At 39.4% G+C, this 19502-nt stretch overlaps 1 protein-coding gene across 1 annotated transcript in view; it reads right to left on the minus strand.

The window, feature by feature from the left end:
* Nucleotides 1-19502, minus strand: part of SLC35F1 (solute carrier family 35 member F1) — a 534044-nt gene that overhangs the window by 202134 nt on the left and 312408 nt on the right. Inside the window, exon 2 of the mRNA XM_007521021.3 lies at nt 17105-17280. Coding sequence (XP_007521083.1) covers nt 17105-17280 — 176 coding nt within the window. The remainder of the gene's footprint in view (nt 1-17104; nt 17281-19502) is intronic.

The raw sequence follows: 19502 nt of genomic DNA on the forward strand, positions 1-19502 counted from the left end.
CCTAGTCAAGATCTCAAGATGCCTGCCTCCATGGGTGGCCAACACTATATCGTTTCTTCTCCAAAACAGTAGATTCCGGGTACATCTGGGTGACAAGTCTAGCAGATGGAGACTTGTCTCAAAGTGGCCTCCCCCAGGGCTCTGTTCTGGCTACTACGCTATTTAATATTTACATCAATGACCTCCCAGAAACTTCTTCAAGGAAGTTCATCTAAGCCGATGACATTTGCTGTGCAACTCAGGCATCCAAGTTCGACATCCTCGAGGAAACACTCACGAAAGACATGTCTCTGATATCTGATTACTGTAAAAAATGGCTACAATGACTAATCCCTAGCACTGCAAAAATGGTATCATCTGTTTTCCATCTACACCATGCCTCGGCCTCGCGTGAGCTTAATGTGCAGCTTGGCGATACGAGAATCCGGCATGAAGCCCAGCCAGTCTATCTTGGCGTTACTCTCGATCGCACTCTGTCATTTCACAAACATCTCATAAAAACTGCAGCAAAGGTGGGCGCGAGGAATAACATCATTGCAAGACTGGCCAGCTCCTCATGGGGCGCCAGCGCTTCCACACTACGATCATCATCTCTGGCATTATGCTATTCCACTGCAGAATACTGTGCCCCAGTATGGTTCCGTAGCCCCCATGTCCACTTGGTCGATTCCAAATTATATTCCTCCATGAGGATCATTTCTGGAACCATCCGTTCCACCCCGGTTCCATGGCTGCCAGTTCTTAGCAACATCGCCCTGCCAGATATTCGTCGGGATGCGGCATCATCTAAGTTCATTTCCCACGACCTGCCAATATACGCGGATATCTTCGCCCACCCTGTTCAATGCTTGACATCTCGTCACCCAATCTGGTCCCCTACGCCTACACGGAACTTCTCTGTTCCAGTCTCTTGGAAACAGAGTTGGCAATCAGCTGAGGTAAAGAACAAACACCTCATCACAGACCCCTGCGAGCGTCAGCCCGGCTTTGACCTAGCACGTTATGATCGGGCCCTCCTCAATCGCTATCGAACAGGCCATGGCCTGTGCGCCGTTATGTTCCATTGCTGGGGAGCCAGAGACGACCCGAACTGCCCCTGCGGCTCCAGACAGACTATGACCCACATAGTCAACGACTGCCACCTCTCCAGATTCAAAGGAGGTCTCGAAACTTTACATCAGGCTCAACCTGATGCTGTTGACTGGCTACGGAAGAAGGGCAAACGCTAGAAGAAGAAACCAAGTTATTTGGGAACTTGGTTTACTAATACTCTGGTGAGACATTTCTAGCTTATAGGACTGTTTAGTTCCATTTTGGGTGCTAAAAGTTACAGAACCTAGATATAGACCAGGGCTCGTGGAATAGGGCACATGTGCACACGTGTCCATGTTAAGGGAAAATCTATACTTCAAACTGAAAGTGTAAAATTGTCTTCAATGACTCAATAAGTAGAAAGACCTAAAAAAAAGAGGGGGCTGGGAAGTGGCATAGTGGGTTAAGCGCACATGGCACAAAGCGCAAGGGCCAGCATAAGGATCCCGGTTCTAGCCCCGGCTCCCCACCTACAGGGGAGTCGCTTCAGAGGTGGTGAAGCAGGTCCAAAGGTGTCTATCTTTCTCTCCCCCTCTGTCTTCCCCTCCTCTCTCCATTTCTCTCTGTCCTATCCAACAATGATGACAGCAATAACAACAATAATAGTAACAACAACAGTGATAAGCAACAAGGGCAAAGAAAGGGAAAAAATGGCCTCCAAGAGCAGTGGATTTTTAGTGTAAGCACCAAGCCCCAGCAATAACCCTGGAGGCAAAAAAAAAAAAAACACCCTAAAAAAGACACCATAAAGTACTTAATCAATTTTTTTGATATTTAGAAATGTTTATTTATTAATTTCTACTTCTCTTTTTTATATATATTTTATTTATAAAAAGGAAACACTGAGAAAACTATAGGATAAGAGGGGTACAACTCCACACAATTCCCACCACCAGAACTCCATATCCTATCCCCTTCCCTGATAGCTTTCCTGTTCTTTATCCTTTTGGGAGTATGGACCCAAGGTCATTGTGGGATGCAGAAGGTGGAAGTTCTGGCTTCTGTAATTGCTTCCCCGCTGAACACGGGCATTGGCAGATCAATCCATACGTCCAGTCTGTCTCTCTCTTTCCCTAGTGGGGCGGGGTTCTGGGGAAGCAGGACTCCAGGACACATTGGTGAGGTTGTCTATCCAGGGAAGTCTGGTTGGCATCATGCTAGCATCTTGAACCTGTTGGCTGAAAAGAGACTTAACATATAAAGCCAAACAAGTTGTTGACTAATCATGAACTTAAAGGCTGCAATAGTGCAGATGAAGAGTTGGGGGTGGGGGGTGTCTTTTGTTTTGTAGATAGCTGGTAGGCCTATTTTAGTTATATTCCAAAGGGCCTGTGACTTTACTAGGCTTTTTTTTCCCCCTGAGCCTGAAATCTGAAATGTAGGTGGATCCAAGTTATTGTCTGGAGACACCAACTTTTATCTGCTATGCTCTTATGTTTAGGTTACTTATTATTAAATATATTAAATAATTTTTTTTCTGCTTTATATCTTAATGCTTTTCAGCCAACAAGATACAGATACTACCATAATGCCAACCTGACTTCCCTGGGCAGAGGACCTCACCAATGTGTCAGAGAACTCCAATTCTCCAAAGCTCTACCCCACTAGGGAAAGATAGAAATAGGCTGGGGGTGTGGGGTCCTGGTGCATTATTATGGAGGGAATCTAAGTATAAGGTGAGAAAGCTTTGCAGACACTTAACAAGGGGAGATGAGAAAAAGTTGTATCATATGTCAACAATTATACTGTAAATGATTACCCGCTGGCCTCCATAAAATAACTTAACAAAATTCATGTTTGTCTAACTATTAGATCATGAACTCCACCCAGCTGCTGTATAAAGGTAAGGAATTAATTTTTTTGTATATTTCTTTGACATCCCTACCCTTCTTGTGTACGCTATATGGTAAAAGGAAGTTTGTATATAGAAGGGATGAGCAAGGGCTTGGAAGTCTGGAGCTGACTTAAGCTCATGAGCTTCCCCACTTCTAACTGGAAATGTGAACCCAGACGTCTTTGATTCACCTTCTACAACTTAATGTTCAAAACAGAAATATTTCTTCTTTTTTTTTTTTTTAAAAAAAAACACCTTCTTGTGGGGGTGGGAGTGGGTCGTGGGGATGGGACACAGTCTTTTGGTGGTGGGAGTGGTGTTTAGGTACAATCCTATTAAAGTGTAAACATATAAACCACTATTTAATTAATATGAGAGGGGAAAAATTGATCATATGTCTAGAACTTCTTAAAACACAGACTGAGTCTTTTTAATACATAGGCTGTCTTTGATATGTTGTCTCTCCCAAAAGCTTAGACCAGGGAGAACAGAAGCAACCAGTAGCACAGCTATATACAAGATGCTGGGTATTATAGCCCAAACCCTAAAAAAGGGACTTTCCAAAGTTAACCCTATCACCAAATAATGTGACAATAACAATACCTATCCATTGTCTTCTTGAACCTTAAGACAATAGGAACCTCACATTTCCACTATAGAGCCTATATTTCCCCCAGTCCTGGAACCTTAGGGTGGGGCCCACTTTTCTGCATGCTGCTCTCAATTCAAATCAAATAATATTGCATCCACAGATCGCAACCTAATCAACGCAACGAGTGCCACCCCAGCATGCTTCACTTCAGACTGTGACCAGAGACTTCAGGTGTGGAATGACAACCCTTCAGCTTTATCACTCGGGTGAGACCTTTCCCTTCATAGTATTCTCTAATTCCATCCCAGGTGGTCCACTCCCCAATAAAGTCCCCAAACCTAGGTATAGTCCAGGTCCCCTGAGATAGAGCATAGGTTCACACGTGCCCATAAACTAGGGGAAAAATATATACTTGAAAGCAGAAGTACATAAGAGCATGCAGGGAATACCCCCAACACTTCATCTGCACTATTCCAGTCTTTAGGTCCATGATTGTTCAACAATTTGTTTGGCTTTGTATGTTAACTCTCTTTGCAGCCACCAGGTTATTATGCCAGCAAGATGCTGACCAGACTTCCCTGGACAGACGACCCCATCAATGTGTACTGGAGCTCCACTTCCTCAGAGCCCCACCCTACTAGGGAAACAGAGAGGTAGACTGGGAGTATGGATCTACCAGTCAATGCCCATGTTCAGCAGGGAAGCAATTACAGAAGCCAGACCTTCCACCCTCTGCAACCCACAAGGACCCTGGATCCATATTCCCAGAGAGATAGAGAATGGGAAGGCTACCAGGGGAGGGGATGGGATATGGAGATCGGGTTATGGGAATTGTGCGGAATTGTACCCCTCTTATTCTATGGTTTTGTTAATGTCTCCTTTCTTAAATAAAAAAAAAACCTTCTTTTAAACTATTTTAAATTATATTTTTATTGGATAGAGACAGAGAAATTGAGAGGGGAGGAGGAAGTAGACAGGGAGAGAGACAGAGAGACATCTGCAGCCCTGCTTTACCACTTGTGAAGCATTTCCCCTGCAGGTGGGGACCAGGGTCTTGAACCTGGATCCTTGTACTGTAATGTGTGTGCTTAACCCGCTGTGCTACCACCCGACTCCCCCAGAAATACTTCTTATGAAGAATAAAGCATATATTTTTGTTCATTATTCTTTCATTGGAAAACAATCAATGTGATTAGACCTGATATTTTCATGAGTGTTTTGCTTGCACTATTAGATAGCTGTTTCAATTTCATACTCAAGAAAAAAATAGAGAGACATCAATACATATTTTAATGTCTGCATTTGAAAAAATTCAATATAAAGCAGATGCATGCAAAATTTGCCACATTACTTTTATTTGGAAGCTAACCTTTTATTCAAAATTAAAAGGCCTTATAAAATATCCTTCTCTGTAAAAGCAAAACTTACAGAACTAATAACCAATAATGTATCTATTATGGTTCAGTAGCAGCAATCGTTTCCAAAGTTTATATGTAAAAGGAAGTATTATTTTCATTTCATTCATGCTTTCATTACTAGCACTTATTTCACTAGACCAGCATCATGAACTGAAGATGAAAATAAACCATGAACATATATATATATATATATATATATATATATATATATATATATATATATATATATATCCTCATCTTTGTTCTGCCATCCCTACCTCTCCTATCACCAAGTAACTTGTTGATGGAAAAACGAAGAGGGATTAGAGAAAAAAAATGGAGAGAGATTTTTGGGAGGTGTGGCTATGGAATAACATCTAACAGCACAAATTCTCTCCCAAAACAACAAAAATCAATCACCACCGAACTTAACAAACCTCATCAAACTATAGCTGAGACAACCACAGAAACACTGCAGCCTCAGGTGGGTGCCCGCTTGTGAGGTTGGGGTGAGAAGGGGTGTGGGGTTGAAACCATACACAAAGAAGTTGAGGGCTCCAGCAGAATGGAGGTAGGTAAGTCACATGTTGCTAATCACCTTAAATGTGAATGGCAAAAATTCACCTGTCAAAAGACTCAGAGTAACTAAATGGATTAAAGAACAGGATGCATCTATTATATGAAAAACACATCCAAAGAAAAGGCAGACAGAAGCTTAATGTAAGAGATTGGAGCAAGATGTTCCAAGCTAATAATTGATAAAAATGGACAGGGACAGCTATTGTGTTCTCAGATAAAATAGACTTTCAAGTAAACAAAGTAAACAGAAACAGAGAAGAACACTACATAATGGTCAAAGGATTAATACAACAAGAAGACATAAACATTATAAATATACATGCCCAATACTCATGTACATCTGAATATATAAAATGAGTTCTTAAAAATAAATTGGAAAAAAAAACAAGTTCTTACTGAACTTATGGGAGAAATTGACAACAACACAATAATATTAGGACATCTTTTTTTTTAAAATTTTTTTTATATTTATTTTATTTATGTATTCCCTTTTGTTGCCCTTGTTTTATTGTTGTAGTTATTATTGTTGTTGTCGTTGTTGGATAGGACAGAGAGAAATGGAGAGAGGAGGGGAAGACAGAGAGGAGGAGAGAAAGATAGACACCTGCAGACCTGCTTCACCGCCTGTGAAGGGACTCCCCTGCAGGTGGGAATATTAGGACATCTTAACACCACCAATCACATCAAGAGACAGATCATCTGGATGAAAAATCAATAGGGAAACAGCAGTCTTAAGTGAAACCGTAGATGAAATGGATGCATACAGAGAGCTTTTCCCTCCCAAAAGAAATGAATACACATTCTTTTCATGTACACATGTTTCGGGGTGTCTCTCTCCTTCTCCGGCAGGGTGGCCTCCAGGGGAAAGGTAACGGGCTGGTTCTTTCTCACTCACAACAGGGGTGACAGGAAGTAAAAGACACCAGGGGACTCTTAGCATGCCTAGAATCTGAGTCCTAGAATCTCAGAATCCTAGAGTCCGTTTATTAGCAAAATGGACATGAGTTAAATAGAAAAGCAATGGAGGTAATTATTGTTGAAATATGACCGAAATTACACGTTTCTTAACAGTCAGCATGCCCCTAAGGTAGGGGGTTGGTATGACAGGAATTGATGAGATACAAGACAGTTATTCTCCAGAACACAAGCAACTTAATTATCCAAAGGTATTTGAGAGAAGCATAGGGGTTAAACCTGTAGGGTGAGACAGAGAGAAGATGAATATCAAAAGGCCATATAGTTTGGAATTTCTCTTGTCTGGGGTCTGAGGTGTGTGATGAAGTGTGTGATAAGGTGTGTTCTTCTGTGATCAGAAGGTGACTTTGAATGAGTGAATCTGTGGCCATGTGGCCTGTGGTTAATGGAGGGAAGTACCGGGGTATCTGTGGGCCTGAGAGTCAAGAAGGAAAGAACCAAGTCTGAGTTTCCCCCTTATGCTCACCTCGGTTGAGAGAGACTTACCAAGAGGTTATCTTCTCAGACCTCCATCCAAGGACGGGGGTGGTTCTCCCTAAGCTCTATCAGGCTCACACATGTTCCCAACACACATGGAACATGTACAAGGATTGACCATATGTGTAAACACATATGTGAATATTGAAATCATAAAATGCATCTTCTCAGGTCATGATGGTATTAAGTTAGAAATCAACCACGAAAAAGAAAAGAAACGAAACTGTTCAAAAGTCTGAAAACTAAACAACATGCTCCTCAATAGTTTTCCTGAAGAAATCCAAAAAGAAATGAAGAATTACCTTGATACCAAAGAAAATAAAGAAACCAGCTATCAGATTCTATGGGATGTAGCAGAAGAAGTTCTGAGAGAAAAGTTCATAGCAGTACAGGAACACATTAGTAAAAAGGAGAAATCACTAATAAGCCATATAGCAAACCAACTGAACCAACTAGAAATGTAGGAACAAAGAGATCCAACAGTCAGCAGGAGACAAGAAATAGTGACAATCACAGCAAAAGTCAGTGAAATAGAAAACAAAGAGACCATTAAGATTAACAAAATATGGGGGGCGAGGTAGTGGTGCACTTGGTTAAGTGCACATAATACAGTTTGCAAGATTAACAAAATACAAGAGCTGATTCTCTGGAAAGATAAATAAAAATTGATAAATCACTAGCTACACTCACTAAGAGAAAAGGAGAGAAAGCTATGGAAAATCACTCAGAAATGAGACAGGAGACGTTACAACTGACAAGGCTAAGAAAAACTGGGAGAAGGAAAGACAGATATTAGTGACTACCTAAAAGTGGTGTGTGTGTGTGTGTGTGTGTGTGTGTGTGTGTGTGTGTGTGTGTGTGTGTGTGTGTGTGTTTACTAGAGCACTGCTCAGCTCTGGCTTGTGAGGGGAACTGAACCTGGGACTTTGGAGCCTCAGGCATGAGTGTCTTTGTATAACTACTATACTATCTACCCCCGCCCAAGTGTTGTAGTTTATATATATTCAGAAGCTAAAAACTGCCAAAAAGGAAACCACAAGTATCTATTATTAATAACTGCTAAAAGGAGAGCCGAGAAACTTTAGGGTTCTTTGTTTGTTATTTTTGTTTTTGCCTCCAGGGTTACTGCTGGAGCTCACTGCCTGCACAATGAATCCACTGCTCCCGGAAGCCATTTTTATTTTTTGGATAGGACAGACAGAAATTGAGAGGGGAGGAGAAGATAGGGAGAGAGAAAGATAGTCACCTGCAGACTTGATTCACCTCTTATGAAACAACCTCCTGCAGGTGAGGAGCCAAAGGCTCGAACTGGGATCCTTGAGTAGGTCCTTATGCTTCCTTCTATGGGCAATTAACCCAGTGCCTCACTGCCTCGAGAAGCACGAGGGTTCTTATGATAACTTATAAGAACTGTTTATAGGAACTCTTTTCTTTTCTCTCTTTTTTATTTTCTTTGCTTCTAAGGTTACTGGTGGAGCCCGGCGCTTACACTACGAATCCACTGCTCTTGGAGGCTATTTTTTCCCTTTTGTTGCCCTTGTTGTTTATCGTTGTTGTTGGATAGGACAGAGAGAAATGGAGAGAGGAGGGGAAGACAGAGAGGGGGAGAGAAAGACAGACACCTGCAGACCTGCTTCACTGCTTGTGAAGTGGCCCCCCTGCAGGTAGGGAGTCGGGGGCTACAACCAGGATCCTTAAGCCGGTCTTTGCGCTTCACACCATGTGTGCTTAACCCGCTGCGCTACTGCCCAACCATGGAACTGTTGTTTTTAAACACGTGTCATACTTCTGACAAGTTGGGTTTTAATTAGGGGTAATTCTACATCTTATTCATCATTTCTACATTTTGTGTTCTTCTACTCTTTGATTCAGCATTAAGTGGAATTTTAAGAAAAAAGTAGTGTGAAAAATTACATGTTGTATAATTAATAAACTTTTAAGAAATAATTTCTTGGGCAAATCCTCAAAATTTTGGAACTTGTACCACATTTTCTCATATATTTTTGAGAGACAATAGGAAAAAATGTATCTGGAGGGCCGGGTGGTGGCGCACCCAGTTAAGCGCACATAGTACTAAGTGTAAGGCCCCAGCAAGGATCCCAGTTAGATCTCCCCAGCTCCTCACCTGTAGAGGGGTTGCTACACAAATGATGAAGCAGGTCTTCAGGTGTTTATCATTTTATCTTCCTCTATATCTCCCCTTCTCTCTCAATTTCTCTGTCCTTTCAAAATAGATAAATAAATAAATGCCACCAGGAGTAGTGGATTTGTGGTGCTAGCAGCAATAATCCTGAAGGAAACAAAAAAGAAAGAAAGGGAGGGAGGGAGGGAGGGAGGGAGGGAGGAAGGAAGGAAGGAAGGAAGGAAGGGAGGGAGGGAGGAAGGAAGGGACAAGAAAGAAAGAAAGAGAAATAAAGTAAAACGTATCTGTGTTTCTGTAATGAATTATCTCCTAAAACCCTCTTCATTTACTGAGTGAAAGAGTAATGAGGTCTATATTTTTCTGTAATGTTTAATTGTGGAGAATAGGTCCTGGGTGTAGCAGTGCCTTTTGTTCAAAAAAGTTGATGCTTGGTTAACTCCTGGATATGGGTTGGTCACCTGAAGGATTAAACCATGATTAGGATCTTGACATTTTCAGGCACATTCAAATTTGTTTGAGAAAGTAGAAGATGTGGAGAAGGAGTTTAACATCAATGTTGTCTAAGTGATGAAGTTAGCATTAAAATCACAAAAGCACAGGAGCTTCCAGGTAGAGGAATATATAGTGTGCTGGGCGAGTGGTTGACCTGGGGGTAAGCTCCACTTTCTCCCATATACCTGACTCTGCCCTTGCCTCCCCTTCATCTGCATTCTTGGACATATTCCTTTATATAAAACCTATAGAACTTTATATAAACCTATAGATCTACAGGGATGCATAGGTCACATAGGCTCCTAAGCTGAATATGGGCCCCAGATCACACCAAATCCATGGGGTTTATAGTCAACAATATTTATACACCTTTCCCATATTTGGGAGCTACTCTCCTCTTTGATCCAGCTTTCTGATCCTTTTTCCAGCCATGACATCATCTCCCCAGACAATAACTAGGATCCCCCTGCATATCAGATTTCAGGCTCATGGGGGAAAAAAAACTAGTATATCCACAGGCCCTTTGGAATATAACTAAAATATGCCTACTAGCTATTTACAAAACAGAGGGACCCCCCCCCCCCACACACACACACACAACTCTTCATCTGCACTACTCCAGCCTTCAGGTTCATGATTAGTCAACAACTTGTTTGGCTTTATATGTTAAGTCTCTTTTCAGCCAACGGGTTCCAGATGCTAGCAAGATGCCAACCAGACTTCCCTGGATAGACAACCCCACCAATGTGTCCCGGAGCTCTGCTTCCCCAGAACCCCGCCTCACTAGGGAAAAAGAGAGACAGGCTAGGAGTATGAATCGACCTGTCAACGCCCATGTTCAGCAGGGAAGCAATTACAGAAGCCAGACCTTCCACCTTCTGCATCCCACAATGACCTCAGGTCCATACTCCCAGAGGGTTAAAGAATAGGAAAGTTATCAAGGCAGGGGATGGGATATGGAGTTCTGGTTGTGGGAATTGTGTGGAGTTGTACCCCTCTTATTCTATGGTTTTGTCAGTGTTTCCTTTTTATAAAAAAACAAACAAATGAACAACAACAACAAAAAATCCCAAAGACAGTAAGTAACCCGTTTATTAATCCAGGCAGAAGAAGGGGTCCCAAGAACCTTGGTTTGTCACTGACTTGTCAGAAGCCCAGATCAGTGAATGGACTTTCTATTGACACCTAAAATGGGTTTTGGGGCACAATCTGTGGGACTGAGATCTTAATCTAATACTACTTCCAGATTCAAGCCCCCAGCCCCTACCTACAAGGGGACAGTTTCATGATAGGTGAAGCAGTGCTGCAGGTATCTCTCTGTCTCTCTGTCTCTCTCCCTCTCTGTCCCTGGAAAGATAGGTACCCTGCTCAGTTCTAGCCTGGGGAGAGTAGTCAAGATGCTGTGGGAAAGGAGGAGAGATTGTGACTATGAATGTGCCTCTCTTTTCCTCAACAGATTTTCTATCCTCTTCTCTTTACTATTGGATTGCTGGAAAGGTCATGATGTATTTTTTCTGTATAAATTTATTATCTATTTATTTGATAGAGACAGCCAGAAATCAAGAGGGTGGAGAGATAGAGAGGGAGAGAGACAGAGAGACACCTGCAACCCTGCTTCACCACTCACAAAGCTTTCTCTCTGTAGGTGGGCATGATAGCTTTAGCCTGGGTCCTTGCACACTGTAGCATGTGCTCTCAACCACCACTTGGCCCCCAAGTGCATTTTTTTCTATGCAAAATTGCATCATGGCTTTTCCAACAACCCAATATGTTCTTTATTCCCGAAATCTTGAGGTACACGATGAGAGAGATTATAAAATCTCTAGAAAATAGTAGTGAATCAACTTACACAAAATTAATGTAATTACTATGTTGATTTCTAGATGTTAGCTTAATGCCAGCCTATTAAAACTACAGAAGATGAAGTTAAAAACAAACAAACACTCTGAGTAAAACACCCAAATAATGACTTGATGGCAAGTTTAGGGAAAATCTGAGGCAATGATAAGAAAATCCAGATAAGGAATTTTTGAAATTGATCCCTCATTGATAAGGGTTGATCATCAGAATTTCCTCACCCCTTCTTCAGTTTGTTCTTTTCAGAGATTCTTGTCTAATTTCCTTACTATAGAGTCATGGGCACTTTGGAATATACCTAAAATAGACCTACTAGCTTTTTCCAAAATGAAAACCCCAAATCTTCGTCTATATTATTCTTGCTGTAAGGTTCATGATTAGTGAACAATCTGTTCTGCTTTATATGTTAACTCTTTTTCAGCCACCAGGTTCCAGTCACTATCATGATGCCAACCTGACATTGCTGGACAGAAGACCCCACCAATGTATCCTGAAGTTCCACCTCCCCAGATCCCTATGCGCGAGGGAAAGAGAGAGACAGGCTGGGAGTATGGATCGACCTGTCAACGCCCATGTTCAGCAGGGAAGCAATTACATAAGCCTGACCTTCCACCTTCTGCACCCCATAATGACTCTGGGTCCATACTCCCAGAGGGATAAGGAACAGGAAAGCTTCCAATGAAGGAAATAGGATACAGAAAAATGGAATACTGGTGGTGGGAATTGTGTGGAATTGTACCCCTCTTATCCTATGGTTTTCCGATCATTATTAAATCAATAATAAAAAAAAAATTCCTTTGTTCAAAGTGTCTCTCTTCCTTTCCTTCTCCAACCTCCTGTGAATCTCACATGGGAGGAAAGTACATACCCCTGACTTAGGATGGGTCTTTACTACACCTTAGAGAAGATTTCTGATACTGATGTAGTCACAGTTTGCACATATTGAATTGCAATACTTCCTTAGATTTAAGGAACCAAAGAAACGACTCACAAACAGAGACAGCAGTTGGCATATTATAAAAGCTGGCTCAACTGAATTATTGTTATTAATTTGGGTATTTTGCTTCATTTAGTTTTCTGTCTCTATCTGCAACCAAGAGATAATTCTGTTTCTTTTATATGTTTATTATACAGATTTTCGTCAAATCTCTGAATTCCTTCTTGAAAAGTTAAGATGGGCAAGAATAAGAACCAAGGTCTAGTTACACTCATTTTGATGGTTTTTAAAAATGTTGGAGAAAATGATCTAACCCATTTTATGTGGAAGTGTTGGTAAGATTAGTAATGCAAAGTTGTTTTCAATTTATTCTGTTATATTCCTCTAAAGCATTAGATTTTTTTTTTTTGGAATTCTAAGCTATGATTAAAGCTTTTATTTCTATATATTTATTTTTATTAACAATGACTAAATATGTTATTTAGATCCTAAAACATAAAATAGTGTTAAAATGTGGGGGTGAGTTAAAACATAATTAGAAATGGAGATATTTTTTTTAAAAGCACCCATTATGAAGATCATTATTCTAGATGTGATATATATATATATATATATATATATATATATATATATATATATGGAGAGAGAGAGAGAGAGAGGAGAGGAGCCTGGAGGCAGCAGAGATTATAAAATATTGACTTGGCTTTTATAATGCTGGCAGTTTTTCTGAATTCTAGTGTTCTCAAGTCTTATTTTTACTTTATTAAACTGTTCCTTTTCTTATGTTTTACCATATCTTTTAAGAAAAGGTGTAAAATAGAATAAAAATAATTATTCAAGCTAGTGAATAAATTACCAGCATGTCACAGAAACCTACTAAAATGCATGATCCAGAAAGTTTATGAGCAGGGAAAGATCTGTATTTCCTAAACAGAATATATTTTTTTATTGCTATTAAATTTTGGAAGGGATGCAGTCTTCTCAAATTTGAGTCCACTGAAGAAAGTCCCACTGAAGTCTATTTGAAGAATAAAGGTACAATTGACAATTGTAAGGCATTCAAGTATACTATAATATGACGAGACATATATTGAGAAGACCATTATCTTAAAGTAGTGTCACTAAAACTCAGTTTACTTCTCTGTATAATTATAGTATTAATCTGACTGCTATTTGAACTTAAATATTCTGATTAAAGCTCTTATCAAGTAAGTGGGTTTTAAGCTAAATTGTATAGCTCTCTCATCTTGATATAACCAAAATATACATTCCTCATGCTAACAGTTACTCAATGTGAATTTCTATTTATATACTTCCCTCATTTTCTCACTTGCAGGAGCTCTCTGCTGAGTTGAGGAACCCATGGTGAAAGTGCAGGTATAACTAAAGAAGATTTAATTTATAGCATTCAAAAGCCAATAGTTTCCAAATCAGATCAAGAAAATATAGCAAAGATTCAGTATTTATAAGTTTGACACCTGAGATTTTAGTTGGAATTTTCTTAAATTAAGTATGCGTACTGATGTTAAATTAAAAAAAGAAGAAGAAAAAAATTAATAGCAGCACCAGGAGTAAATAAAATGAGCTTCTCTCATACTTTAAACACAACCCAGGGAGTCGGGCTGTAGCGCAACGGGTTAAGCGCAGGTGGCGCAAAGCACAAGGACCGGCAGAAGGATCCCGGTTCGAACCCCGGCTCCCCACCTGCAGGGGAGTCGCTTCACAGGCGGTGAAGCAGGTCTGCAGGTGTCTGTCTTTCTCTCCCCCTCTCTGTCTTCCCCTCCTCTCTCCATTTCTCTCTGTCCTATCCAACAACGACAACAACAATAATAACTACAACAATAAAACAACAAGGGCAACAAAAGGGAATAAATAAATAAAATAAATATTTAAAAAAAAAATAAAAAAAATAATAAACACAACCCAAGTTACACTAAAATTCAAATCCAACTTAATCATTTTTATTCTCCTACCATCAGATGTAGTTCTGATGAAATAATTTGGGTTAAATAATATTCTTTGGTATGATGGTCCAAATAAGGAAATGTAAAAAATAAAGTATCAAGGGGCTGACTTTGGGAGGTGTAGCCACAGAGTAAGGGCGGACAGTCCAGACTCTCCCCCATAAGAACAAACATCTACAACTATTGATCTTAACAAACTGCACCAACTAGAGCTGAGACATCAGCAGAAACACTGCAGCCTCAGCAGCTGAGAAGCAAACCCTGAGGCTTGCTTGGATTCTGACTGAAATCATACAGAGAAACCATATATATACACACACCACACAGCTCAAGGAAATAACAAGAAACATAACCTCATCCCCAATCTCCCACCACCCAGCATATAATAAACAAAGGGAAGCCCAGTAATTACAACAATAGCACCATCTGCTATCCAGCAATAACCAGCACAATAAATGTGTAAACAGAAACACTGCAAAAACAAAGTTCCAAATGTGAAAAAATAGAAATGAAACAGAAAGACTTTAAGAAATTACAGAAATAGAGGGACTGCCAGAAAGACTACAGAAAGCTCCCTAGTTCTATTCTTAACTCTGACACTATCTTCCCAGACGATACTTCTGGTCCATCCCCATATTAGCGATCAAGCTGAAGCAAAGATTATTAAGACACAGGTTCCTAGGAATGTTACTAAAATAGGCTTCCTTGTTTCCTTTTACCCTAAGGTCCCTATTTTCATCTGCTCTATTCCTACTCCATTGTTCCTGTTTATTAAATATTTTGATCTGTTTTCCATCTTATAGTATTTCACCAAGTTCCAGATGCTACTATGATTCTATTCTGACCTCCCTGGGCAGATGACCTCACCCATGCTTCGTAGAACCATATCTCTCCAGAGCCCTACTTCACTGGGGAAAGATAGAAACAGACTTGGGGTATGGATCAACATTCCAACACCCATGTTTAGTGGAGAAGCAACTACAGAAGTCAGAACTCTCACCTTCTGCACCCCCAAAAGAATTTTGGTCCATATTCCCAGAGGGATAAACAATATGGAAGTTTCCAGTGGAAGGGATAGGACGCAGAGCACTGGTGGTGAGAACCGTAAGGAATTATGCTCTTATTACAATTAAACCCTTTACAATCTTGTAGGGGTTAGTTGAACCCTTAATTAATTAAACCCTTTACAATCTTACAATTTATAAGCCAATATTAAATCACTAATAAAAATAAACTATTAGAAAAAAAGTATCAGGGGTCGAGTGGCAAACCCCCTGGGTAGTGAGATGTCACAGTGAAGTAGGATTTCTGTTCAAGCCTCTGGTCCCTACCTGTGTGGGGAAACTTTATGAGTGATGAAACAGTGCCAAAGGTCTCTCACCCTCCTTCCTTCTTGATTTCTCACTTTCTATACAATAAATAAATTAAAATAAGTAATAAATATAAAAATTAAATACTGATAAATAATATTTATAAGTTTATTAAAAGTATGACTCCTAGGGTTGACATGTATAACTATACATATATTCTTGTTTGTCATTAAGATGCATAGTTATCTTCAGAATTATTAATCATTATTATTATTATTGTAGATAGAGACAGAAACAAACAGAAACACAGAGGGAGAGAGTGAAAGAGGCCATCGCACCAAAGCGTCCTTCAATGAGGCAGGGGCCAGGCTTGAACTTGAGTCATGCGCACAGCAAAATAACACACTATCCAAGCGAGCTATTTTACCAATCCTTATATTAATCATTATTTTTAAATATGTATTTTATCACCAGTAGCTACTGTTGGAGGAAATTATTAGCTATTTCTGGGCTTTAGGCTCAGTAACATAAATATAAGGCTATGAAGAATATACTCTAGACTTATTCCCTAAGGATTTTATAATATCCTCTTAGATATTTTCCTTACACTGACTTCTGGAGGATGTATTTTATTATAGTAGCTGTTTTAAGTATGGACAGGATACCTCACCTGATCATTGTGATAGTTTTCTCTTCCCCTTTACTATTACAACTGTTAGTGTTCATTATTTTTATCTTTCCAAAGAACATTTATCTGCAATTCCTCGAGATTCTCAGGTTAGCTTTATTTAGAACAGCTGCCACAGGCCACTTCCTGGTTCCAGGGAAGCACTCTACTTAAGGCTGATTGAAGAATACATGGGATGTTTAAAAGGAATTCTAACTGTAAGCAATTGTGCATGTCTGCCTACACATGCATTCCTACCTCCTGCTGAATTCACTTACTTTATAAATACATCTCTGTGATTTATTCATTTGTATTGTTTGCTGTCTTACTACAAAATACAAAAGTGGATTTGGTGTTTTGAACTGTCTCACGATGTTGTAAGTGAAAAGCTCTCCAGCCACAGCTCATCATTCTCCTAGATGCTTTAAAAAGAGAAGCAAATCTAGGGAGTCGGGCGGTAGTGCAGCGGGTTAGGCACACTTGGCACGAAGTGCAAGGCTCGCCATAAAGATCCCAATTCGAGTCCCCGGCTTCCCATCTGCAGGGGAGTCGCTTCACAAGTGGTGAAGCAGGTCTGCAGGTGTCTATCTTTCTCTCCCCATCTCTGTCTTCTCCTCCTCTTTCCATTTCTCTGTCCTATCCAACAACGAACGACATCATCAACAACAACAACAACAATAATAACTACAACAATAAAACAAAGGCAACAAAAGGGATTACATAAATAAATATTTAAAAAAAGAGAGAGAGAAGCAAATCTTTAGATTGGAGTATTTTTGCATTCTTACCTTGTCTGACAGCTAGTGTGGTGGTATAGACCAAGAAGAGGAGGATGTAATTGAGGAAACTCTGGAAGACTGGTGTATTGGCATGGAAATCTTCTGACAGGTACTTGCTGGTCAAGCCAATTCCACAAATAAGGAGCGACAACACCTGGCCCAGAGCCACAGATATTAACATTTCCCTGAAAAAAAAAAAGAAGCATAGCGATAATGAGAGGTAAGTCCACTTAAGAAATAATAGCCAAATTTTATTGGCAAACTATACCATTTACTGGGCTAAATATAACAAGGAACACTAGAAAAAAAAATCACAGTAAACTGAGGAGGAACATGGAGGTGCTACAAAGACTTCTTAGATGACACTGGCTTCTAGCCACTATAACCTGGAAGAGGTGTGTGTGTGTGTGTGTCCTGCACTTAGACTTAATTTTCACAGTAACCTTCCAAGAAAGTAATTGTTATTGTTTGATTTTAGAAACAATTAAACTGATGATTAGAGAAGTCAGCCCAAGGTCACAGTGATAGGAAGACTTTGGACAGAAACTAGACTGCATTTGTCCAAATTCCACTTTGTTAGTTATGTTATACCAATTAAGTTATAGCTTAATTGCTATGCTATATTATGCTGTCAAAAAATGTCCTCCTCGCCCTCACCAGAGGCACAGAGCACAATGCTAGAAATGTAAGTGATTGGTTTTGAGAAATATTCTACGGAACGTGAAGTCAAGGTTCCAGATGAAGACTGACTAACCAACACTCTTCTACTAGGACAATTGTAATGAGTGCCTTTTATTATGAGGTCAACACAGCCTATTCTTATTTCTTCAGTCAAATAAAACAGCAGATCTGCTGTACTCAAGTTCTGCCTTTCACAAATGGTCATGTCATACAACTGGAACTGGTATGATTTGATAGCCTATAAAAACTATGATTTTATTGGACCATACTAGTAAATACGACTTGTAGAACAGGGAGGGATAAAAGGGAGCTTTGTTTCGATCAATTTGAGTAGAGAGCGAGGTCCTGCGGCTGAGTCACTGAGGCAAAATAAACAAGCAAATAAAAATACAAGTAAACCTCATTGTTGAAATTCTGATTCCTCCTACTCTCATCCATAATTTTTTTCTCATAAGGAAATAAATAATTTTCCTCTCATGGGATTTTCTCATGTTCTTTTGTACAACAGAAATGGTTTTAGTGGTTTTCGTCACCGAATCTTCTCTCCACTTTATCCTTCTGAATTATCCACACCCCCATTCCCACCATAGGTAACCACTAGAGTAGATGTGTTGTCCACTTTACATCACTCCTCATAATTTTTTTTGTTACTCATAATCTTAACACACCATTTTCCCCCATAAATGTTACTCTTTGTCACTCTGCTCTTCAGGGATAAGTAAAATGTCTTCATTTTTTTTTTTTTTATTTATAAGAGCCCTACTGTGATTACAAGAAACCTGAAAATAAAACAACATATTCTATTCATTTCTATAATCCTGATACCTCATTGACTACTTGATGGAAAAGAAATCAATGCCCAATAAAAATAGAATGAGTAAAGGAACAAAGTTATGAGTGAAGAGATAAGTGATAAGAGTATAATCTAAGAAGATTTGATAAACGTCTGCATAGCCTAAAAAACTACTGGCTCTGAAAGACAAAAAATAACCTTGTTTTTTCACTTGATTCCATCTGCCAGTTAGACACTGAGATTAATACTTTTTTTTTTTCAGGTTCATTTCTGAACAAGCTTGGTATGGTGCTATCTTGCAAAACTGATGCTAAATATGTGACAGTGGAATTTTGCTCAGGGAGTGGTTGGTTATTCCTCTAGTATATAGAATAATGCTCCCGATGCATTCCAATACAGGATACATAGTTCCTATAATTTTAGTAGCAGAAATGGTGAGGAGACTCTGATATCATCTTTGTGCATTTAAAAGGACATTCTCTCCACTTTAAATTCAGAATGACTAGACAATGAAAAATGCATGAATCTCAGGGAAAAAGTGTGCTTCTGGGAGCTGAATACCTTTAATAATAGAGTTTGTATTCATAAATTCTGACATAACTATTACCACAAACACTTTGTTCAATTCAAGAAAGAGACTTGAGGATCCTGTGACTAAACTTGTTTTACAAATGAGATATTAAAAATAAGATTTAAAGTAATACATAAATTGAATCTTGTTTTCTTCCTCAGTTACAACCTTTTAAAACAATCTGGAAATTTTCAACATAGTGTTACATAATCATACTGCTTTGTGATTTTCTGACATGAGAGTAAAACAATTATATTATCATCTGGAATTAGAACACATCAACATTTCTATGATGACATATTCATTCTGATGACTATTCTCAGATAAAACAGATCTGACTAAGCATATTAATTTAAATGTCC

This window comes from Erinaceus europaeus, chromosome 4 (assembly GCF_950295315.1).
Source record: "Erinaceus europaeus chromosome 4, mEriEur2.1, whole genome shotgun sequence".
Classification (NCBI taxonomy): Eukaryota; Metazoa; Chordata; class Mammalia; order Eulipotyphla; family Erinaceidae; genus Erinaceus; species Erinaceus europaeus.